Genomic DNA, 25,333 nt, shown 5'->3' on the forward strand with positions numbered 1-25,333 from the left:
TCAGGCCCTGGCCTCCAGCAGTTCCAGGAACAGTTTGTGCATGGGCACACGGCCGTCCTGCTTGATGCTGCAGAAGTGCTGCACAGCCCTGGCGGCCGTCTGCCGGAGCAGGGGCAGGGTCATGATGAGCTTGCCTGCCCGCCGAGGGTCCTCCGTGTGCTGGGCACTCTCGTAGTCCTGCAGGGCCCCATGGAGCACATCCTGGAGACTCTGGACTGCCTCCACGTCTTCTATCTGCATGGAGTCTGTGGCGAGAGGGAGCGGGGGAGCGGGGGAGAGAGGGAGCAGGGGAGTGGGGAAGGCAGATGGATAGGGAGGAACATAGATAGGGCAGGGGAAGGATGATATTGTGAGATGATGTTGGCATATATGCAGAGATTGAACGCCAGAAAAGACAAATAGCCATTGGAAAATACATGCCTAACTCAACCTCAATTACACCAACACAGTGAAGTTCCATACCTGAGTTAGCCAGTGAGATTGCCTTGAGGACAACAAACTCCTCCTTGTCAATCCTCATGGCTTTGTATTTCTTCACCAGCTGCAGTATGGTGTTGTTTAGGTCCAGTACACCTGCCAGTTTGGACTGCTCCTCATCCATGATGTAGTCCTCAGCATACACCAGCTTATCCTCTAGGGCCAGCGAGCGAAACACCACACGCAGGATCAGAATCTCCATCCATCCACTCTGCAGTAGACTCATCTGGTCTGCCAGCGAGAGCAAGGGGAAACCTGAAGAAAGGGGGACGGAGGAGAGATGTAGAGTTTTTAGTTTTAGCTAGGTCTAATTAGGGAGGCCAAAGAGGGGAAGGACAATTTTAAAGACATACATTCATCGAAAAAATACAACCCAAAAATAAAAACATTGGCATTTGAAAATAGAATTGTGATGGTTTTAGTCAGAATGGCTGGACCCATTGGAATTATTAGACCAAGGTCAACCGAAGGGTCATTGGATGAGGGGTCAGTTGAGGCTAGAGGGGCGGAGGCAGCGGTGTGGAACAGTTGAATAGTGAAAGCCCATAAGTTGTCAATCCAATAAAGACACTCCCTTTGACAAACAGATACACCCCCATGTGAGCATGATTAGATCCACTCAATCTGTAGTCTCCTCACACACACACACACACACACACACACACACACACACACACACACACACACACACACACACACACACACACACACACACACACACACACACACACACACACACACACACACACACACACACACAGCATAATTAAAAACCAGAAGATTAGTTTTACAGAATGGAGGGAAAGGAAGAGGAGGAGGGGAAGGCTTTTTCTTATTTTTTTTACACCATCAGTGATTCTTATCAGGGTCGGGTGCTTTTACAATTGCCATGTGGAAGCCTGTGGCTCCCGCTCCTCTCTTATCTCTCCCAGATTGATTGGAACGCTGTCTGCAGACTCTTTCATTGGTTGATAGGGATCAGCATTCCGGTACAGAACGATCGCTCAGCAGAGGAGAAGGAGAAGCATTGTGTGAGTCTGTGTGTGTGTCGTTGTCTTTGAGGACACCTCTACATGGACACACATAAGGGGACACATAAAGGAGCATCAGAGACGTCCTCTGTCCCGCAGAGACAAGACAAAGCCGGCAGAGACAAAGAGGTTCTCTAACTTAACCCAGAGCAGTTAGTCCATGGGATGTCATTCTCAACGCTGTAGTTAAGGGTTAGGGTATGAGGAGCGCTTGGAACAATGATACAGGCGTACAGGCTTCAATTTGAGAGGGTTATCTGGGCTGGAAGGATTCAGCTGTGCCCCTACAGAAACACACACATAATAACTTCACAGCCAGCTTACAGCAGCCTAAAAAAGGCCAAAGTGTGGTGTGAGAGAGGGTCTTAAGCCAAGCTCATCTTCTCCCAGCATAGCCCTCAGACAGAATCAACGTCAGTCTCCATGACAGGACCAGACAGGGGAAGGGGCGGGGGGGACAGGGTGCTGAGTGGCCGAGCTGGACTAACCTCCCCCAGGGCAGTAGCAAAGACAGCCTGGGCCCCTCTGCCAGGACACTGGTTCCCCCAGCCATGGGCCGCAGCCTGCCACTCAAACAGAGCTGATGTGACACCCCCATTACGGTGCTACCAGGGGTCTAGAGCTGAGACTACTTTCTCTCTCTTTCTCTGTCCCTCATCACTCTGTCCTTATCTACTGTATCTCTCTTCCCCTCTCGCAACATCTCGCTGACTCTATCTCTCTCTCTTGCCTTCTTGCTCATTCGCTATCGGCCTCCCACTCGCTCATCCTCAGTTTCTCTCTCTCGCTCTCTCTCAGTTTCTCTCTCTCCATTATCCCCTCAAGTGGGTCCCTGGTGTGTCTGTGTCGGTGGTTGTTTCCCATGGCTGCTCCACTCCTCCAGACAGACAAACACTCCACTGGCAAAGGGCTACAAATACACACATCCATGTGACTGACTAGGTTAGACTCCCACTCTGACAGTAAACACTGGTGACAAGCAGAGAAGAAGAGTTTCAAGGCATTCAGGAGGGGAACGCTTTGTTGCTCTTCGTTCTTTGAGAACGAAGAAAGTGCTGATCAGGAAAGACACACACACACACACACACACACACACACACACACACACACACACACACACACACACACACACACACACACACACACACACACACACACACACACACACACACACACACACACACACACACACACACACACACACACACACACACACACACACACACCTGCTTAGGCAGCTTGTTGTGTAAGCATTACTGGACAAGCGTTAACAAAAACACAGGTGTTTCCCTGGTGATGTTTTTGGTGTGAACAGGACATTAACTGCTGATATAGCCAAAATACTTTCATCTGAGTGAGAGAGAGAAAAAGCTTGGGGAAAGAGATACTGGATATATGTGATCGAATTCAGGACCGGGGGTGTTTGACGCCATTTCCTACTTCACAGTAGGGATGTTAATTATATATACAGTACTAGTCAAAACTTTGGACATACCTACTCATTCCAGCGTATTTCTTAATTTTTACTATTTTCTGCAATTTAGAATAATTACACATATGGAATCATGTAGTAACCAAAAAAGTGTTAAACAAATAAAAATATATTTGATATTTGAGATTCTTCAAAGTAGCCACCCTTTGCCTTGATGACAGCTTTGCACACTCTTGGTGTAACATGTGCGCTGAGAGTCAGAAAGTTCAGGTAGTGATGGTTTAATAAATAAACACAACTAAATACAAACAAGAAACACAAACAACACACAGACATGACACCGGAACAGAAACAATGACGCCTGGGGAAGGAACCAAAGGGACTGACATATATAGGGAAGGTAATCAGGGAAGTGATGGAGTCCAGGTGAGTCTGATGACGCGCAGGTGCGCATAACGATGGTGACAGGTGTGCGCCATAACAAGCAGCCTGGTGACCTAGAGGCCGGAAAGGGAGCACACGTGACACTTGACATTCTCTCAACCAGCTTCATGAGGTAGTCACCTGGTATGCATTTCAATTAACAGGTGCGCCTTGTTAAAAGTTAATTTGTGGAATTTCTTTCCTTCTTAATGCATTTGAGCCAATCAGTTGTGTTGTCACAAGGTAGCTACTTTGAAGAATTTAAAATATAAAGTATATTTTGATTTGTTCAACCGTTTTTTGGTTACTACATGATTCCATATGTGTTATTTCATAGCTTTGATGTCTTCACTATTATTCTACAATGTAGAACATAGTAAAAATAAATAAAACCCTTGAATGTGTATGTGTGTCCAATCTTTTGACTGGTCCTGTATATATCATTTCTGACATAAATGTTTTCTTGAAAATGTGAACTTTCCTATGCCTTAATTACAAACTTGTATGGGATCCATAAATGTGAATCAAAATGCCTAGCTAGACCTAGTAAATAGCCTAGTTTAGCCAAGGAGAAAGCACCGAGCTACAGTATATCGGGAGAAAGGCAGGATCCATGATTAGCTGAGATAATGGAGGGGGATATTAGACAGACTACTTTCTGGATGACAATGCCATGCTCACTCATGTGTTTACATGTGAAATCTTAAAGAGATGGGTGGGGCTATGGCTTAAGAGGGTATGAATGATCCTGAATGGGCGGAAACAAAGAAGGGCTCTCTAGAAAACGTGAAAATCATTCAAGGGCAATTTGTCTCCTACTTGTCTCAAAAGTGTGATAACAAGTTTAGCTCATTTACATTTCCCCCCTCAACTGCAGTGTATGATATACCATTTTGAAGCTCTGAGTTTGTACTTTTATAAAATGTTACCAAAAAAAGGCAAACTTGAAAATTCGACATACATGTAAGTTCACCTTCCTGAATTGAGCCACATATGGCCATATCTACCTCCACTGCTCTCTACTTGGCTGTCATCTTTCTGGGGAAAGTCATTCGATTTCTAAATGCTTGTGTACCTTGACAAATTATGTAACAGTACTTACGTAAGGAAATTCAACTGGAAAATGAAACATACCTAAAGTATATTAAAAGGGATCTGACATTGTTTGCCCAACAGAGGCAGGACAGTTAGACAGTTATCTGAGCCTGACTGTCACCATGGGTGTAGTTGTGGGAGGGGCTAGTTTTCCCAGTTAGCCCAGATCAACACAGCTGGCCGACGCCCAAGGGCCTTTCCAAAACAAAGACTTACCAAACTGAGAGAGAGAGAGAGAGAGACAGAGAGAGAGAGAGAGAGCGAGAGAGAGAGACATAGAGAGAGACAGCGAGAGAGAGAGAGACATAGAGAGAGAGAGACAGAGACAAATGTAAATATACATAAATAAAGTGACAGAGAGAGAGACTAGGGGTCTCTCACAAGGTCATCCATGTATCCACAATGTACATGTATACTGTACATCAAATCAGAGGGGAGGAGAGAGAGACAGACAGAGATTTGCAGCAATATTTGTGAACTGTTGCCACAAGAAAAGGGCAACCGAAAGAGCACAAACACCATTAGAAATACAACCTGTATTTAACCGTTTATTTATTTTCCCTTTCATAATTCAATTATTTGCACATTGTTACAACATTGTACAGTCCCACATTTTGTTACGTTAAAGCTCATTCTAAAATTAATTCAATTGTTTTTTTCCCTCATCAATCTACACACAATAGCCCATAATGACAAAGCAAAAACAGATTTTTAGACATTTTTGCAAATGTATTGAAAATAAAAAATGGAAATATCACATTTACATAAGTATTCAGACCCTTTACTCAGTACTTTGTTGAAGCACCTTTGGCAGTGATTACAGCCTCGAGTCTTCTTGGGTATGACGCTACAAGCTTGACACACATGTATCTGGGGAGTTTCTCCCATTCTTCTCAAGCTCTGTCAAGATCCTCTCAAGCTCTGTCAGGTTGGATGGGGAGCATTGCTGCACAGCTATTTTCAGGTCTCTCCAGAGATGTTAGATTGGGTTCAAGTCTGGGCTCTGGCTGGGCCACTCAAGGACATTCAGAGACTTGTCCCGAAGCCACTCCTGCATTGTCTTGGTTGTGTGCTTAGGGTCGTTGTCCTTTTGGAAGGTAAACCTTCGCCCCAGTCTGAGGTTCTGAGCACTCTGGAGCAGGTTTTCATCAAGGATCTCTCTGTGATTTGCTCTGTTCATCTTTCCCTCGATCCTGACTAGTCGCCCAGTCCCTGCCGGTGAAAAACATCCCCACAGCATGATGCTGCCACCACCATGCTTCACCGTAGGGATGGTGCCAGGTTTCCTCGAGATGTGACACTTGGCATTTATGTCAAAGATTTCAATCTTAGTTTCATCAGACCAGAGAATCTTGTTTCTCATGGGAGTCTTTAGGTGCCTTTTGGCAAACTCCAAGTGGGGTGGAGTGCTGCAGAGATGGTTGTCCTTCTGGAAGGTTCTCCAATCTCCACAGAGGTACTCTCGAGCTCTGTCAGAGTCACGTCCCTGACCAAGGCCCTTCTCCCCCGATTGCTCAGTTTGTTCGGGCGGCCAGTTCTAAGAAGAGTATTGGTGGTTCCAAACGTCATCCATTTAAGAATGATGGAGGCCACTGTGTTCTTGGGGACCTTAAATGCTGCATAAATGTTTTGGTATCCTTCTCCAGATTTGTGCCTCGACACAATCCTGTCTCGGAGCTCAACGGACAATTCCTTCGACCTCATGACTTTTTGCTCTGACATGCATTGTCAACTGTGGGACCTTATATAGACAGGTGTGTGCCTTGATGACAACGTTGCACACTCTTGGCATTCTCTCAACCAGCTTCATGAGGTAGTCACCTGGTATGCATTTCAATTAACAGGTGCGCCTTTCTTTCCTTCTTAATGCGTTTTAGCAGTTGTGTTGTCACAACGTAGGGGTGGTATACAGAAGATAGCCTTATTTGGTAAAAGACCAAGTCCATATTATGGCAAGAACAGCTTAAATAAGCAAAGAAAAATGACAGTCCATCATTACTTTAAGACATGATGGTAAGTCAATCTGGAAAATGTCTATTACTTTGAAAGTTTCTTCAAGTGCAGTCGCAAAAACCATCAAGCACTATGATGAAACTGGCTCTCATGAGGACCGCCACAGGAAAGGAAGACCCAGAGTTACCTCTGCTGCAGAGGATAAGTTCATTAGAGTTACCAGCCTCAGATTGCAGCCAAAATAAATGCTTCACAGAGTTCAAGCAACAGACACATCTCAACATCAACTGTTCAGAGGAGACTGTGTGAATCAGGCCTTCATGGTCAAATTGCTGCAAAGAAACCACTACTAAGGACACCAATAAGAAGAAGAGACTTGCTTGGGCCAAGAAACACAAGCAATTGACATTAGACCAGTGGAAATCTGTCCTTTGGTCTGATGAGTCCAAATTGGAGATTTTTGGTTCCAACTGCCGTGTCTTTGTGAGACGCAGAGTAAGTGAATAGATTATCTCCTCATGTGTGGTTCCCACCATGAAGCATGGACGAGGAGGTGTGATGGTGTGGGGGTGCTTTGATGGTGACATTGTCAGTGATTTATTTAGAATTGAACACACACTTAACCAACATGGCTAGCACAGCATTCTGCAGCGATACGCCATCCCATCTGGTTTGCGCTTAGTGGTACTATTGTTTGTTTTTCAACAGAGCAATAACCCAAAACACACCTCCAGGCTGTGTAAGGGCTATTTGACCAAGAAAGAGAGTGACTGAGTGCTGCATCAGATGACCTGGCCTCCACAATCACCTGACCTTAACCCAATTGAGATGGTTTGGGATGAGTTGGTCCGCAGAGTGAAGGAAAAGCAGCCAACAAGTGCTCAGCATATGTGAAAATGCCTTCAAGACTGTTGAAAAGCATTCCAGGTGAAACTGTTTGAGAGAATGCCAAGAGTGTGCAAAGCTGTCATCAAGGCAAAGGGTGGCTACTTTGAAGAATCTAAAATACAGTTGAAGTCGGAAGTTCACATACACCTTAGTCAAATACATTTAAACTCAGTTTTTCACAATTCCTGACATTTAATCCTAGTAAAAAATCCCTGTCTTGGGTCAGTTATGATCACCACTTTTTTTAAAGAATGTGAAATGTCAGAATAATAGTAGAGAATTATTTATTTCAGCTTTTATTTCTATCATCACATTCCCAGTGGGTCAGAGGTTTACATACACTATATTAGTATTTGGTAGCATTGCCTTTAAATTGTTTAACTTGGGTCAAACGTTTCGGGTGGCCAACAAGGGTGTAGGGAGCCAGTCTGTTTTGATTTCAGTTTAGGTGTTATGAAGGAACGTATAACATTCTTCCAAAATAATTCTCTCCATGACCTTGAGTTGGTGGAGCTTTGTTGAGTCTCTAATATGTTCAACCATGTTTCATCAGTTATTTTAATGTTAAGTTCCTCCTCCCATTTCTTTTTAATATAGTTTGTAGAATGTTTCTTTGAGGTTTGAATACCCAAGTAGAGATTTGAAATAGTTTTTTTGTTACTCCCCAAGTTGTATGCGTTAGTGAATACTTGGATTAATTTTGGAGGTGCTCGAGGGTCAGTCACTTTTATCTCCCTTAAGAAATAGTGTCGATCTTGTAGGTATCTGTAAAAATCTTGTTTATCCAAGCCATGCTTTTTACTTAGGTCCTGGAAGTGATCTAGGTTCCCATTCCTTATAATTGTACTGAATGATGTGATGCCTTTCTGCGTCCATTGTTTAAATCTGCTGTCCTGAATTGCAGGGATGAAGCTGGGGTCGTATGCGGGCCAACTCAGCAGTTTGATCTCTCTGTCTAAATGATTTTGCTTAACTACCCTAAACATGTCTTCAGAGAGAAATTAATCCACTGATTTAGTCTATTGTATATTTCTATTACCATGTCCTTATTTCACAAAACTGGCTGTATGGGTGTCTCTGTCAAAGTAGTCTCTGTCTGGGTGTCTCTGTATGTGTGTCTCTGTATGGGTATCTCTGTCAAAGTAGTCTCCATGTCTTTCCATTTGGATTCGTATTCTGAATTGCACCAACACACCAGAGGTCTCAATTGGGCCGACACATAACAATATTTTAGGTTTGGTACGGCCATACCCCCACAGTTTCTTGGTAATTGTAATGTTGTATATTTAGTTCTTGGTCTCTTACTGTTCCAGATAAACCTTGATATCCGTTTATCACTAAACTGTTTAGGTGGGATTTCTACGGGCACTGACTGGAACAAATACAGTAACCTCGGCAGGATGTTCATTTTGATTGTTTCAATTCTACTACTAAGATCTAAGGGAAGTGAATTCCACCTGTCTAGGTCATCATATATTTTCTTGTTGATGTGATCGTAATTCATGCAATAAAGTTTGGCTGTATCTTTTGGTAGATATACTCCAAGATATTTAATGGATGAAGAGGTCCAGTGGAAGTTATACCTGCTCTTCAGCTCTTCCTGTGGGGTAGAATTATATACTAGGTCTTGGGTCTTGTGTACGTTAAGCACATACTCTGAATATGTTCCAAATGTTTGTAAAACATCCATCAATCTAGGTACGCTTGAGCCTGGGTCTTTAAGGAATAACAGAACGTCATCAGCATACATGCATATCTTATGTTCACTGCCTCTTATTGTTATTCCCTCTAAGGTTGGGTCCTGTCTTATTGCCTGTGCTAATGGTTCGAGGTACAAGGAGAAGAGCGTGGGTGAAAGATTACAGCCTTGTCTTGCCCCTCGCTCTAATTTTATAGTTCGTGTCAAATGTCCATTTATCTTGAACATGAATACAGTGTTTTGATGCACTGTATCAAAATGGTATTCTGTGCTTGTTGTTTCCTGAGTCTCCATGCTAGTAATTTGGTTGCCTTTGAGCCTGCTTCATAATATTGTTGTTTCAGGAACCTAAGCTTTTTCTCTACTTCTTCTCTATAAATCTGGCCAATTTCCTGTTTTACCTTTTGAATCTCTGGTAATATAAGAGGGTCTTTGTATTGACTATGAGATTGTTCTAAGTTTCTTAGGGTTTCCTGTAATTTCAGCAGTTTCTGTCCTTTAATCTTTTTCTTGAGATATGATGTGGCTATGATCTTTCCTCTAATAACCGCCTTAGCTGCATCCCACAGTATAGCAGGAGATACTTCCCCATTATCATTATTCTCCAGATAGATGTTCAATTCTGTCTTTATTGATTCCTTGAATGCTGGATCATTCAGCATGCTTGTATTAAGTCTCCATGTAGTATTTCTTGGATCGCTATCAATGTGTAGAGTAAGGTAAACTCCCTTATGATCTGATAAGTCGCTCTGCCCAATCCTACAATCCTTAAGCCTGTGTCTATCTGCACTGTACATAAAAAAAGTAGTCTAACATGGAGTATTCAGTGTGGCGGGCTGAGTAAAAAGTATATTCCTTATCGGTCTTGTGGGTGTCACGCCATACATTGAGCAGTCCTAGATCCTGCAGTATCCTATTGATCTTTTTAGCAACTAGACTCATTTTCCAATTTTGATTTGTGCTGTCCAATTTTGAGTTTAGAATTGTGTTCAAATCCCCTCCACAGATAAGAGTGCCAGAGGTTTCTGTGGCAATTAAATCAAACACCATCCCGTAGAAGACCATGTCACACCCTGGGGGTGCGTATACATTAAATAATGTAACTTCCTTGTTATCCAGTTTACATTTAACAAGTATAAATCTACCCTCCTTGTCTTTTATTTCTGACATAAACTCAAAATTAACTGAATTTGGGATCAAGATCGCAACTCCCCTTCTACCCATTTTGTAAGAAGAAAAAAAGTGTTCCTATATCCCATTTTCTTGAGTTTCTCGTGTTCAGGTGTGGATAAGTGAGTTTCCTGCCAGAATAGTATGTCAACTCTCTCCCGTTTCATCTTTGCTATTACCTTACTTCTCTTTATGGCACTCCCCAGTCCGTTTACATTGAGACTTTTGACCTTAAATTCCCGATGATGCATCGATATCAATAAAAAAAAACTGTGCACCATATCTGACTGCTTATCATGAGCCTAAAAATGAACGAAAAATCAAGAACGATAATAAAGTAAACCAAAGTGGGAAAATACTTTGGTATTTGGACTCCCATGTCAGAGGACTGTCTCTTGCCTCTGGGGTTTGAGGGGATGAGCCTGTCCGCAGGATGGGCCCCTCGCTCAGATATGAAAATGCGTGACGTAGTCACAAACAAGACCTGGTGGAACCGAAAATAATAAGGGCGCCTATTTCGTCGCTTATACACATCGGTTAATTACAAGTGAAAACTATATCGGTCATGCGTGCATATCATGAATCCTCCCCTTGATATGCCCTTCTGTCGCCCCGTTGTCAATGTGTCATTAATCCTTAGCTAATATATATGTTATTAACGTGACGCTACTTAGTGTGTTCATAAAGAACACATACTTTTGGCTACTCACCCTTGTTCAGCATTGGGGGTAAATAGGGGAACTATTTTACCTATTGCAATGTCAACCGTAACAACCCAAAATCTTAACAGCTCGCGGTAACTATTAATTCTGTTAAATCCGATTTAGTGTCTTCCATCTTCCCGTTGGAAATGCCTGAGTCTCTCTCGGATGTGAACGTCCTCTCGCCGAGATGGTTTCCCTCTTTCTACATGACCCTGCTTGTCGACAACGATCCATGGGAGAGCCTGCTTGAGTTTTTCCGCTGGTGATGTCGCCTTTCTCCTGGTGGTATACTCCACTGGGAAGCCCCTTGACTTCAGGTCCTCAGCCGCCTCGTGTGCATGCTCGTATGTAACCGGGCCATTTTTCAGAAATACCCGCATTTTTGCCGGGAATGGTGTTTGGAAGCGAATACCCTTCTCTTTAAGTGCTTTCTTAATGGGGGTGTATTCTTTCCTTCTTTTCAGTATCTCTCCCACGTAGTCATGATCAAAGAACACTCGTTGGCCTTGGAAGTTAACAGGCTTTTTCCAGGTTGCATGTAAGACTTTCTCTTTGACTGAGAATTTTAGGAACCGTACTACTATGGATCTTGGTGGGGCGCCGCTGGAGGGTTTTGAGGCCAGAGCTCGGTGTGCTCTCTCGATTCCCAGGTCAGTGTCGTCTTCAAGTATGTCCTTGAATAGACCCTCCACGAATTTGGGAATAGAGTCTTTTTCTGCGCCCTCTACTACATTATAAAGTCTAATGTTGTTTCGACGTGAGAAACCTTCGAGTTCTGTCACTCTTGCCTGTAGTGCGTGTTGGCTTTTCAGTGACAGTTCAAGATCCGTATTTCCTTGACTGCGAAGTTCCATGTGTCCGTTTCCCCAATGCGCTGTTCTGCGTCCCCCATTCTTGTAGATATGCTGTGAAGTTCTAATTTGTTTTCTTCAAGTTTCTGGTTAATGTCCTTCTTGAACTCATTTAGTTATTTTCTTACATCTTCTGGAGGTTCCTCTCGTAAGCCTGTGAGCGCCTCGCGCAATTCCTCCTTCATCACCTCATGAAATGAGGGTTCTTTTGCTGCTGCCATCTTATTTGCGCTAGCATTAGCCATCTCGGGTTCATCGACGATTATATCTTCTGCTGTCTTGTTATGGGCTGTTGTTGTAGCTCCGCAACCTTTTCCTATTTTCCCCTTTTCCATTTTGCGTAAATTACTATAATGCTCAGAGTAAATACTTGAATTTAGGGGGGGAAATACCCAACCGATGTGCAGTATGAAAAACTAGGCAGCCATTTCCTAAGTTGCGTCACCGGACGGATCGGAAATAGATACTTTTGTTCCTGTTTCCTCCAGCATCTTCACAAGGTCCTTTGCTGTTGTTCTGGGATTGATTTGCACTTTTCACACCAAAGTACATTAATCTCTAGGAGACAGAACGTGTCTCCTTCCTGAGCAGTATGACGGCTGCATCGTCCCATGGTGTTTATACTTGCGTACTATTGTTTGTGCAGATGAACGTGGTACGTTCAGGTGTTTGGAAAATGCTCCCAAGGATGAATCAGACTTGTGGAGGTCTACAATATTTTTTCTGAGGTCTTGGCTGATTTATTTTGATTTTCCCATGATGTCAAGCAAAGAGGCACTGAGATTGAAGGTAGGCCTTAAAATACATCCACAGGTACACCTCCAATTGACTCAAAATAATGGCAAAACTATATTTTGTTAACAAGAAATTTGTGAAGTGGTTGAAAAACGAGTTTTAATGACTCCAACCTAAGTATATGTAAACTTCCGACTTCAACTGTATAACATATATTTTTTATTTGTTTAACACTTTTTTGGTTACTACATAATTCCATATGTGTTATTTTATAGTTTTGATGTCTTCACTCTTATTCTACAATGTAGAATATAGTAAAAATAAATAAAAACCCTTAAATGAGTAGGTGTGTCCAAACGTTTGACTGGTACTGGATGTAAATAAGGTATTTAAGTTGTTTATTTTTAATGCATTTGCAAAAATGTTTAAAAACCTGTTTTCTCTTTGTCATTATGATGTATTGTGTGTAGATATATGAGGAAAAAATTGATATTTAATCCATTTTAGAATGAGGCTGTAACGTAACAAATTGTGGAAAAAGTCAAGAGGTCTGAATACTGTCCAAATGCACTGTAAATAGCCAATAATATAACATTTGAAATGTCTATATTGTTTTAAAACGTATGTTTATTTCCCTTGTTTATTTCCCTTTTTGTTTATTGTCTATTCCACTTGCTTTGGCAATGTAAACACACGTTTCCCATGCTAATAAAGTCCTTTGAATTGAAATTAATTGAATTGAATTCAGAGACAGAGACAGACAGAGAGAGAGAGAGACAGAGAGAGAAACCAGGGGGCTGTCACAAGCTCAACCATGGATCCACAGAGTGGAATGCAAACTAAACGAAGGGGCTGAAGATATATGGCCTCTTTCCTCTTTATCTTCACCATCAGTGTGTGTGTCCGATGGTTCATATGTGTGGTCAATACATAACTAAACCATAGCTTAATCTTAATAGGCTTAAACAGCTTCTCTTCCTTCCAATGCTTCCATCCAGGAGAGCCCTAATCTAGAAGTTCAGCTTCTCTTGGTTCCAATGCTTCCATCCAGGACAACACTAATCTAGATGTTCAGCTTCTCTTGCTTCCAATGCTTCCATCCAGGACAACACTAATCTAGATGTTCAGCTTCTCTTGCTTCCAATGCTTCCATCCAGGAGAGCCCTAATCCTGAAGTTCTCCCTAAAGACTTCTCTTAGCAGCGGGGAATATCCTTTGGGACGAAGGGCAGAAACATTAAGGGGGTAATTCAGACCCAAGTTGAGCAGTCGTAAATGGAACTTAATTCCATTTGTGTGCACTTTTCTCTCTCCACATATTCTGACCTTGAATTTAAGCATGAGAATAGCATGCTATTCACCCGCTATTCATTTGGGGTGGAGATTTAATAAATGAAGGTGTGGCGGAGGTGTGTCTACAGATACGGTGTGTTCTGACCTTGACCTAATTCCCTAATAATTCCACCACCTTCACACGTGAGGAAACCATGAATAAGGTCTATCGAACCTGCCGGTTCCAAGTGGAAAAAGCATCTACTATCTTTTTTCTGATATGATCTCCATGCACTGTAATTTATACATTGATAAGGGCTATCGATAAGAGCTAGGTAAATGAGTAATCCATTTGGAGAAAGGGACTGTAAATACACATAGCAATTGTTTTATCCTATTTTTCCTTGTGATCCCTGGAGACAAATGTGAACCCAGTCGTATGGAAGCAAACTGAAAATCATAACAACATTACATGTTTTGTGGCCTCTTTTCCACAGTGACGTCTGGCCCGAAGAGTATTTAAGAGTATTTTTGTCAAACAGATGGCGACACTGCCACATTAAGGTTTTGAAGGAAACTACTGCTAATACTTTCAGGTAGCACTAGACTCTGGCGCATGTTCAAGTATCACATTCTTACTTTTGCTTCGCAGACCACAGACACACACACACACACAACCACAAACACACACACACACACACACACTGTTTCTGGACTAAAGTCTTAATCCAACACAGGGCGCAACAATCTCCACTCTGAGCTGATAAGAGTCTTATTGAAAATGATGTGTGTTTATGCCCGTGTGTGTGTGTGTTTGTGTGTGTGTGTATACCCATGTATGTGTGTCTGTGTGTTTTCCTACCTGGGATGTGTTTGGCCCAGCCGATGTTGACCACCAGTTCGCGGTCGGCAAGGTCACAAAGTGTGGTCAGGGCTTTGATGTCACTGTCGGGGACGGTGGGGTCCGGCATGGCAAAGATACTCTCTGGTTCAGCCACCAGCAGGAGAGAGACCACCTTATTCTCTGCCAGACCACCTAGAGGAACTGAAAGACAGAGACAGAGAGAGAGAGAGAGAGAGATTGAAAATATACTTTATTAATATCTAAACGCACAAATGTGAGAATGTCATTAGAGACAAAGACAGTGAGAGCAAGCAAGAGAGTACAAAAGAAAGAAAGGGAGAGTGTGTTTTATTTTCTTGAAAGTACTACTTAAGTAGTTTTTTGTACTTTACATTACTATTTATATTTCTGACAACTTATACTTTTACTCCACATACACTTTTTACTCCATTCCTTTTCCCTGACACCAGAAAGTACTTGTTACATTTTGAATGCTTAGCAGGACAGGAAAATGATCAAATTCACACAATTATCAAGAAAACATCCCTGGTCATCCTTACTGCCTCTGATCTGGCGGACTCACTTAACACACGCTTCATTTGAAAATTATGTCTGAGTGTTGGAGTGTGCCCCTGGCAATCTCTCAATTTAAATAAACAAGAAAATGATGCTGTCTGGTTTACTTAAAATAAGGAATTTGAAATCATTCATACTTTTACTTTTGTTACTTAAGTATATTTTAGCAATTACATTTACTGTTGATACTTAAGTATATTTCAAACCAAATACTTTTAGACTTTTACTCAAGTAGTATTTTACTGGGTGACATTCACTTTTACTTGAGTAATTTTCTTATTTTATCTTTACTTTTACTCAAGTATGACAATAGGGTGCTTTTCAGCCGCTGATTCTTACATGTTCTCTTCTGTGGCAGGCCGTGTTGAGGGTTGAGGTAGGGGCTGTTCTCAGAGTCTATCCTTCTCTTGTACTTCTGTCTGCCCCCACGGACCCGGTCCAGACGCACACCTGAGTGAGACAAAGGGAGAGAGAGCGAGAGAGAGACACACACACACATTTAGGTACATTTAAAACACACACACAAATGTACAGTCGTGGCCAAAAGTTTTGAGAATGACACAAATATTAATTTTCACAAAGTCTGCTGCCTCAGTTTGTATGATGGCAATTTGCATATACTCCAGAATGTTATGAAGAGTGATCAGATGAATTGCAATTAATTGCAAAGTCCCTCTTTGCCATGCAAATGAACTGAATCCCCCAAAAACATTTCCACTGCATTTCAGCCCTGCCACAAAAGGACCAGCTGACATCATGTCAGTGATTCTCTCGTTAACACAGGTGTGAGTGTTGACGAGGACAAGGCTGGAGATCACTCTGTCATACTGATTGAGTTCGAATAACAGACTGGAAGCTTCAAAAGGAGGGTGGTGCTTGGAATCATTGTTCTTCCTCTGTCAATCATGGTTACCTGCAAGGAAACACGTGCCGTCATCATTGCTTTGCATAAAAAGGGCTTCACAGGCAAGGATATTGCTGCCAGTAAGATTGCACCTAAATCAACCATTTATCGGATCATCAAGAACTTCAAGGAGAGCGGTTCAATTGTTGTGAAGAAGGCTTCAGTGCGCCCAAGAACGTCCAGCAAGCGCCAGGACCGTCTCCTAAAGTTGATTCAGCTGCGGGATCGGGGCACCTCCAGTACAGAGCTTGCTCAGGAATGGCAGCAGGCAGGTGTGAGTGCATCTGCACGCACAGTGAGGCGAAGACTTTTGGAGGATGGCCTGGTGTCAAGAAGGGCAGCAAAGAAGCCACTTCTCTCCAGGAAAAACATCAGGGACAGACTGATATTCTGCAAAAGGTACAGGGATTGGACTGCTGAGGACTGGGGTAAAGTCATTTTCTCTGATGAATCCCCTTTCCGATTGTTTGGGGCATCCGGGAAAAAAGTTTGTCCGGAGAAGACAAGGTGAGCGCTACCATCAGTCCTGTGTCATGCCAACAGTAAAGCATCCTGAGACCATTCATGTGTGGGGTTGCTTCTCAGCCAAGGGAGTGGGCTCACTCACAATTTTGCCTAAGAACACAGCCATGAATAAAGAATGGTACCAACACATCCTCCGAGAGCAACTTCTCCCAACCATCCAGGAACAGTTTGGTGATGAACAATGCCTTTTCCAGCATGATGGAGCACCTTGCCATAAGGCCATAAGATAACTAAGTGGCTCGGGAAACAAAACATTGATATTTTGGGTCTATGGCCAGGAAACACCCCAGACCTTAATCCCATTGAGAATTTGTGGTCAATCCTCAAGAGGCGGGTGGACAAATAAAAACCCACAAATTCTGACAAACTCCAAGCATTGATTATGCAAGAATGGGCTGCCATCAGTCAGGATGTGGCCCAGAAGTTAATTGACAGCATGCCAGGATGGATTGCAGAGGTCTTGAAAAAGAAGGGTCAACACTGCAAATATTGACTCTTTGCATCAACTTCATGTAATTGTCAATAAAAGCCTTTGACACTTATGAAATGCTTGTAATTATACTTCAGTGTTTCATAGTAACATCTGACAAAAGTATCTAAAGACAATGAAGCAGCAAACTTTGTGGAAATTAATATTTGTGTCATTCTCAAAACTTTTGGCCACGACTGTACACTAAAACACAGTACTTCTGTTTAGCAGACTACCCTAATGTCAAAACCAGGAGAGTGATGCACTATTCAAGTTCATTTGATTGACATTTCTCCCTCGTGACATCTCTAAGATTATAGGGAGCCTTAGAGAGAAGTCACATTGCTGGCATAGCAACATCAACCCTGTAACACAATATGTTACAGGGTCATCTTAACAAGCTCAGCGGTAACCTTATCGCCATGGAGATGAGGAGCTAACAGCAAGGTTAGGGGGTAAGAAGGGAAACATGGTGGGGGCTGGTCACAGCGGTCCCTTTACATACACACACCAACACACACGGACACGCACATACATGCACATACGCACATAGTTCAAGTTTCAAATGTTTTATGTCACGTTCACTAGTACAGGGAAATTCCTTTCTTGCTTGCTCTTTCCCAACAATGCAGTGGTACTATAAAAAAAAGTAAGGTAGAACAAAAACACACGAGAAATAGAAAGAAGAAGAACACGAGAAAGTAAGTAAGCTATATACAGGATCAGTTCCAGGGTCAGTGCCAATACCATACTCACATTCCACCATCCAGTGATACCCTATACGCCTCCAAAGAGAATCTTGACTTGAGAGAGCTTTTATTAGCATGAGGGGTAAGGGTTAGGGTTGAGGTTAGGGTTAGGGTTAGGGTTGAGGTTAGGGTTAGGGTTACGGTTGAGGCTAGGGTTAGGTTAGGGTTAGGGTTGAGGTTAGGGTTACGGTTACGGTTGAGGTTAGGGTTACGGTTGAGGTTAGGGTTACGGTTGAGGCTAGAGTTAGGTTTGAGCCAGGATATGGACGTGAAGCTAGAGTTAGGGTTGAGGCTAGAGCTAGGGTTGAGGCTAGAGTTAGGTTTGAGGCTAGAGTTAGTGTTGAAGCTAGAGTTAGAGTTGAGGCTAGAGTTAGGGTTGAGGCTAGAGTTAGGGTTGGGGCTAGAGTTAGGGTTGAAGCTAGAGTTAGGGTTGAGGCTAGAGTTAGGGTTGAGGCTAGAGTTAAGGTTGGGGCTAGAGTTAGGGTTGAGGCTAGAGTTAGGTTTGAAGCTAGAGTTAGGGTTGGGGCTAGAGTTAGGGTTGAGGCTAGAGTTAGGGTTGGGGCTAGAGTTAGTGTTGAAGCTAGAGTTAGAGTTGAGTCTAGAGTTAGAGTTGAGGCTAGAGTTAGGGTTGGGGCTAGAGTTAGGGTTGAGGCTAGAGTTAGAGTTGAGGCTAGAGTTAGGTTTGAAGCTAGAGTTAGGGTTGGGGCTAGAGTTAGGGTTGAGGCAAGAGTTAGGGTTGGGGCTAGTTAGGGTTGGGGCTAGAGTTAGGGTTGAGGCTAGAGTTAGAGTTGAGGTTAGAGTTAGGGTTGGGGCTAGTGTTAGGGTTGGGGCTAGAGTTAGGGTTGGGGCTAGGGTTAGGGTTGGGGCTAGAGTTAGGGTTGAGGTTAGAGTTAGGGTTGGGGCTAGTTAGGGTTGGGGCTAGAGTTAGGCTTGAGGCTAGAGTTAGGGTTGGGGCTAGAGTTAGAGTTGAGGTTAGAGTTAGGGTTGGGGCTAGAGTTAGAGTTGAGGTTAGAGTTAGGGCTGGGGCTAGAGTTAGAGTTGAGGTTAGAGTTAGGGTTGGGGCTAGTTAGGGTTGGGGCTAGAGTTAGATTTGAGGCTAGAATTAGGTTTGAGGCTAGAGTTAGAGTTGAGGTTAGAGTTAGGGTTGGGGCTAGAGTTAGAGTTGAGGGTAGAGTTAGGGTTGAGGTTAGAGTTAGGCTTGAGGCTAGAGTTAGGGTTGAGGATAGAGTTAGGGTTGAGGCTAAAGTTAGAGTTGGGGCTAGAGTTAGAGTTGAGGTTAGAGTTAGGTTTGAGGCTAGAGTTAGAGTTAGGTTTGAGGCTAGAGTTAGGGTTGAGACTAGAGTTAGGCTTGAGGCTAGAGTTAGAGTTGAGGTTAGAGTTGAGGTTAGAGTTAGGGCTGGGGCTGGGGCTAGAGTTAGGCATGAGGTTAGAGTTAGGTTTGAGGTTAGAGTTAGGGTTGAGGCTAGAGTTAGGGTTAAGGTTAGAGTTAGGTTTGAGGTTAGAATTAGGTTTGAGGCTAGAATTAGGTTTGAGGCTAGAGTTAGGGTTGAGGCTAGAGTTAGAGTTGAGGTTAGAGTTTGGGTTTGGGCTAGAGTTTGGGTTGGGGCTAGAGTTTGGGTTGAGGCTAGAGTAAGTTTGAGGTTAGAGTTAGGGTTGAGGTTAGAGTTAGGTTTGAGGTTAGAGTTAGGGTTGAGGTTAAAGTTTGGGTTGGGGCTAGAGCTTGGGTTGGGGCTAGAGTTAGGGTTGAGGCTAGGGTCAGGGGTTTCATATTCCTAACAAATCAATAGTCCCTCAATAGTAAGATAAGAGGGGCGAGGGTTAAGGGGTGAGTGGGGGTATTAAGGATTGGACACGGAGGCCTGAGGAGATGAGAGGGGTATTAAGGATTGGACAGATGGGTAAGCTAGGACCCCTGGACCTTTAGTGATGTCAGTCCTTCCACTGTGGTCAGAAACACAGTCTGGATAAGTCTAGCGGTTGGCAGGAGCTCCAGTTTGAAGTTTGTGACGGGTGATGAGTGTGTGTGTAGGGAAGGATTTCACTGTGTTGACACACATTGGATTATATGAAAGCAAAGGAGCAATAGGTGTATTAAAGGCAGTAAGGTTTGTTCTGTCTGTCTGTCCGTCCGTCCGTCCGTCCGTCCGTCCGTCCGTCCGTCCGTCCGTCCGTCCGTCCGTCCGTCCGTGCGTGCGTGCGTGCGTGCGTGCGTGCGTGCGTGCGTGCGTGCGTGCGTGCGTGCGTGCGTGCGTGCGTGCGTGCGTGCGTGCGTGCGTGCGTGTGTGTATGAGGATGGTCAAAGAGTTACTCATAGGCATCTGAGCTAAGTGTAACTCTTCAGAGAGGAATGTGCTGACAACCAAAGGGACAAGAATAGCCCTGGAGGATAACAGTGTACACACACACACACACACACACACACACACACACACACACACACACACACACACACACACACACACACACACACAGACACAGACACAGACACAGACACAGACACAGACACAAACACAGACACACACACACACACACACACACACACACACACACACACACACACACACACACACACACACACACACCTCTCTGTGTCGGAGAGATCTGAGGGTTCCGATAAGGTGGCGGGTGTTGGGTCACCCCCCCTCCCCCCTCTGCCCTCGCCCCTGTTTGAAGTCCCCCTGCACCTTTCGAAGGGGGCTTTACACATTCCCAAAACACACCCAACGGGATCAAGAGCACGGATATCCACTGAGCACAAGAGAACTGACCCGGATCGTCATTCTACATGACATCATTTCCCCTGGGAGAGACCTGACACATAGCCATCTGCATGTACTGTATGTGTAGTAGCTCAGCCACTGACAGGCGACTATCCTAAGCTGCCTCGGATAATGGTCTGATGTCAACGAATGCCCTTACTAATTAGCCTACTGCAAGCTTGTTAGTCAGGCACTGGGTCATGAAAGGATGTCAAAAGCTCTTATTCTTTAAAGAGATAAACAAACTAAAGAATGGAGCTATTTTTGTGTATATAATAAGACCTTACCTAATAAAATTAAAAATCTACTCATTCTATTTCAACAGTGTGCCCAAAACTTATATTAAGTCTTCCATGTGATTAGTGCTATGTGATATGATTAGCTGTCATATCCTCGTCGACACACAAGGAAAAACCTGATAGATGCACACTGCTCAGGGGAGACAGTATGCATAAAGTCATTTTTCTGATTCAACCACATGAGGTAAGAACAGTGTTCCAAGTAGTGGAACAATTAGAATGTTTGTTAGTCCACTGCCCTACTGAATTGTGAAACAGAACACTGATTCCGTGCTCAATCCAATTTTATTCAGGTCTCCATTCTAGACCAAGGGTCTCTGTCCTTTAGCTGTGTGTTGTGCTGACATGGACCTCTCTCTCTGTTATAAGTCACACCACCCTGTCTCTACCTTTACTGCAGCCCCCCAGAGGAAGAGGGGCGTTACCATGCACGATGAGGCACGTTGCGAGAACCGCTACCAGGGGGGTTACGACGGGAGTTACGAGGCGCGGTTCACATTTCATGGAGGTCCAGAAATCCCACAAGGCATCTGGAGGAATTTACGAGGGGGTGGGGGGTGAATTGCTATAGGAGCCAGAACTGGGTGCTGGAGATGCCCTTCCCCTATTAAAAATAAGCTAATTAAAAAAGGAGACACACACACACACACACACAAACACACACACACACACAAGGGCTGACTATAGACAGATGCTGGATCTTCTCACCCTGGTTGAGGGGCTGATTAAATCAAAGCTGGTGAGCTGAAGGGGGAGGGAGCAGGTAGCAGTAAACTCTCGTTCCTTCTCTCTCTCTATCTCTCTCCTCTCTCTTTCTCTCTCTCCTTTTGATAAACAGCTGTCGGTTGCTCACACGCGGCCTTCAATAAGTGGTTCATACAGTGAAGCTTTGCCTTTTTGGGTCTCTTCTATTTTTGGCCAACAATATGTCACCGGCAGCCACACACTCCATGAGACCGCTGCCCCAGACACTCACCATAAAACTCTCCAGAGACTCTAGGGGCTAAAGATGTAGAATGTAAGATATGTCTGTTGTTCCAGATCATCTATTTCTATTCTGCGCATGTGTGAGTAGTGTGACACATCGGAAAAGAGACTGTATGTCTGAGAGAAAGAGGATAAAGACATGTTCACACACACATACTCTGGCAGATAGCCATTTTCTATTTCGGAGGTACCGTAACCAGTAGCGTCCTATAAAGATACTGGGCATTGTTCTGCTAACACCATAAATGAAAACTGAGCAGTAATGCTAGCAGGCACTAAGGGGCTGGACCTGTTAAACAGGCAAAGGGATTACATTTCCCTCTGAAGTTAAGACAACAGGTCTCCATATGTTGGCAAATCTATTTGTGTAGAGGGAGTCTGGATCCACAAAGATATTCTAGATCTTGATTTGTAGTTCTTCTTCATTGAATTAAAACACTGTTATAGTACTGAACAGATAAAGATCCACTGGGATACAGAAACATTATGAACACCTGCTCTTTCCATGACATAGACTGACCAGGTGAATCCAGGGGAAAAATATGATCCCCTATTGATGTCGATTGTTAAATCCACTTCAATCAGTTTAGATGAAGGGGAGGAGACAGGTTAAAGAAGGATTTTTAAGTCTCGAGACAATTGAGACATGGATTGTGTACACTGAGTATATCAAACATTTGGAACACCTTCCTAATATTGAGTTTCACCCCCCTCCCCCACTTTGCCCTCAGAACAGCCTCAATTTGTCAGGGCATGGACTATACAAGGTGTCAAAAGTGTTCCACAGGGATGCTGGCCCATGTTGACTCCAATGCTTCCCACAGTTGTGTCAAGTTGGCTGGATGTTCTTTGGGTGGTGGAACATTCTTGACACACACGGGAAAGTGTTGAGAGTGAAAACCCCAGCATCATTGCAGTTCTTTATACACTAAAATCGGTGCACCTGGCACCTACTCCCATACCCCGTTCAAAGGCACTTAAATCGTTTGTCTTGCCCATTCACCCTCTGAATGGCACACACACACAATCCATGTCTCAATTGTCTCAAGGCTTAACATTTTTTCTTTACCTGTCTCCTCCCCTTCATCTACACTAATTGAAGTGGAATTAACAAGCTTTTCTACGCTCAGTTTATTTTTAAAGGTACATAGAGGAGTACATTTATTTGGCTTTGAGGAGTAGAGAAGTTCCTTCCTCACCTTCTCTCATCATGCCCACGTTGAGACACTTCATGAAGCGACAGGCCTGGCACGACTTCCTCCTCCGCTTGGTGATCTCACACTCACTGGTGGCCGGGCAGCTGTACTCAATGTTACCTGTGGGTGGGAAAGAAAGGAGAGGGGGGATAGATAGAGAGAAATATAGAGAAACATGTAAAGACAGAGAGGTGAGAGGTAGCGAGGGAGAGATGGAGAGACAAAAATACAGTCAAGAAATGGGACAATTTTGTCTGTCACTTCTAAAACCTTTCATTCAACCACTCAAAAACAAACAAGATGCTGAAAAGACACAGGAAACTCCAACGAGGAAAAGTATGAATATTTCCTGGAAGTCAGCTAATCAGCAGCACTCTGAGCTGCCACATCCTATTAAAATCAGGACGCATCTGATCACCTGATCTAATATAATAAAATGATCTGACAGACATCCAGGTATGAACTTTGAGCCTGGGTATGTCTATTTGCATGTGCAGGAGGCTTAAGGAGCCTAAACTACACGAGGGCCATGACCCTGGAACAGGCACAGTCACAGACAATCACGTTAAAAAATCCACACAACATGCTGCAAACATATGGATGAGACACACATACAAACACACACTGTAAGGAAACCTGTAAGCTTGCGTCCTTAGAGTTGATCAGGTGTTGATACTAAAACAGGAACTAGGAACTTATCAGCCTACTGGAGGTTTACCAGTACAAAGCCATACACCTCTGGTGTCTGTCCATATATACTGTAACACACAAGTGTTCATGTGAATTATTGTAAGTGTCTTACCCTGGATGGTCCTCTTGAAGAAAGCCTTGCAGGCCTCACAGGAGGCCACTCCGTAGTGGTACCCTGACCCCACATCTCCACACACTAGACACAGCCTCTTAGCCACAGAATCCAGCAAGAACTCACACTTCACCTGGCCATCCTCACCACCAAACCGCCTGATGGAAGAGAGAAAGAGAGAGAGAGAGAGAGAGAAAGGGGTTAGACACACATACTGTATGGTACATGCACCCAAGCATAAACCCCTACACACACACCTGTTGGCTGTTCCATTGTTCCCCATGCCCGCTGTGTGTCCGTAGAGCCCTGGTGAGTCCAAGCCGTTGGTGTGGTTGTGACTCTTGCCCAGGAGACCAAAGCTGGAGTTGGTGTCTGAGGAGGAACCTTCAGGGCTGGGTTGGGATGGGCTGTCCCCCTGGAAGCTGGGGCTGGGGCTGGAGGGCTCGCGCTTTATGGGGGGACAGGAGGTGTCCAAGCCCCTCACCGACATCCTGCCCAGGAGTCTGACAGGAGGGGGGGTGCATAGGATTAATTTATGGTAACATCTAGTAACACAATGGGTGGTACATTGGCTTTGATGTGTGTATGATGTCCTTTCTGTCTAGATCTATCGCAGTTAGAAAACTTGACGTCTATGCAGACCTACACAAATACACCCACCCATGCATACCAATACAACCTCATACCTGTTCTGACCACGTGCACACTGATAACCAACTGTCTTCCAGCACCAATTATTTACCAAAACCTCCTTTATCCCTCCCCTTTCCCTTTCAAAAAGAAAAAGGGTAGGAACCATCTTCCCCTCTCTCCATTCTCTGTCACTCTCTGCCTCTTCCTCTGTGCCTCCTACCCCTATCCCCCTCTCCTGATCCGTTTATCTATCCATCCATCTCCACGCTCACCCACCCAGCCGTTTGCAGTTTCCCACATATGCAAAGCTGAGGTCTATTAGACCAACTTGTTATGACAACAGGAGATTGCGTAGGCAAACATATGGAAATCAAAACAAAGATTCTGGCTCAGAGGTTTATTCTCACAGATCTCTTGTGATGTAGTAGATATTACCCATTGTGTTCAGTTACCAGAAGCCAAGTCCTTTTATCAGAATTCCAGCTCTGTCAAGTTTAAAGTTGTAGAGGTATTCATTTTTGGAATGTAATGTGTTTCTATGCTAGTGCTGTATGTTAATGGCATTGTTCAAACTGTAAGTCATGTGTTTTCACATTCTACTGTATGGATTTGTGTTCATCCCCCTACATTCATGCATGTTAATGTACAGATGAGCCTGCCCATGTGAGAGATAAGAGTAGAATAGACACTAATGTTGTTATGTGTTTCAGGAACTGGGCACACGTATAATTATTGTAGACTAACTGATACCTACAGTGCACGTGAAAGTATTCCAAAATGTATGGTGTTTACATGCAAATTAAATGCTGCGCTGACCCATGTGGCCGTAGGTTAGCACACACACTATCGTGTGTTGCCATA

The 25,333-nt window shown here is 43.8% G+C and overlaps 1 protein-coding gene across 1 annotated transcript; it reads right to left on the reverse strand.

Moving 5' to 3' along the window:
- LOC120024460 (estrogen-related receptor gamma-like) lies at positions 1-24,329 on the reverse strand. The gene is made up of 7 exons (XM_038968708.1): positions 24,097-24,329; positions 23,840-23,997; positions 23,041-23,157; positions 15,489-15,599; positions 14,592-14,774; positions 463-732; positions 1-245 (listed from the first exon to the last, which is right to left on the reverse strand). The coding sequence occupies exons 1-7, from the start codon at positions 24,327-24,329 to the stop codon at positions 1-3; spliced, it is 1,317 nt and encodes a 438-aa protein (XP_038824636.1).
- Positions 24,330-25,333: the final 1,004 nt, after the last annotated feature.

Source organism: Salvelinus namaycush, chromosome 29 (assembly GCF_016432855.1).
Source record: "Salvelinus namaycush isolate Seneca chromosome 29, SaNama_1.0, whole genome shotgun sequence".
NCBI lineage: Eukaryota > Metazoa > Chordata > Actinopteri > Salmoniformes > Salmonidae > Salvelinus > Salvelinus namaycush.

Bases quoted from the DNA above. Each gene is read 5' to 3' on its own strand.
- LOC120024460 (XM_038968708.1), bottom strand. From the start codon at position 24,329: ATGTCGGTGAGGGGCTTGGACACCTCCTGTCCCCCCATAAAGCGCGAG. The intron at 23,158-23,839 runs GTAAGACACTTA...TCCCACCCACAG, and splicing joins CTTCAAGAGGACCATCCAGG to GTAACATTGAGTACAGCTGC. The intron at 733-14,591 runs GTAGGAAAACAC...CCCTTTCTTCAG, and splicing joins CTGGGCCAAACACATCCCAG to GTTTCCCCTTGCTCTCGCTG.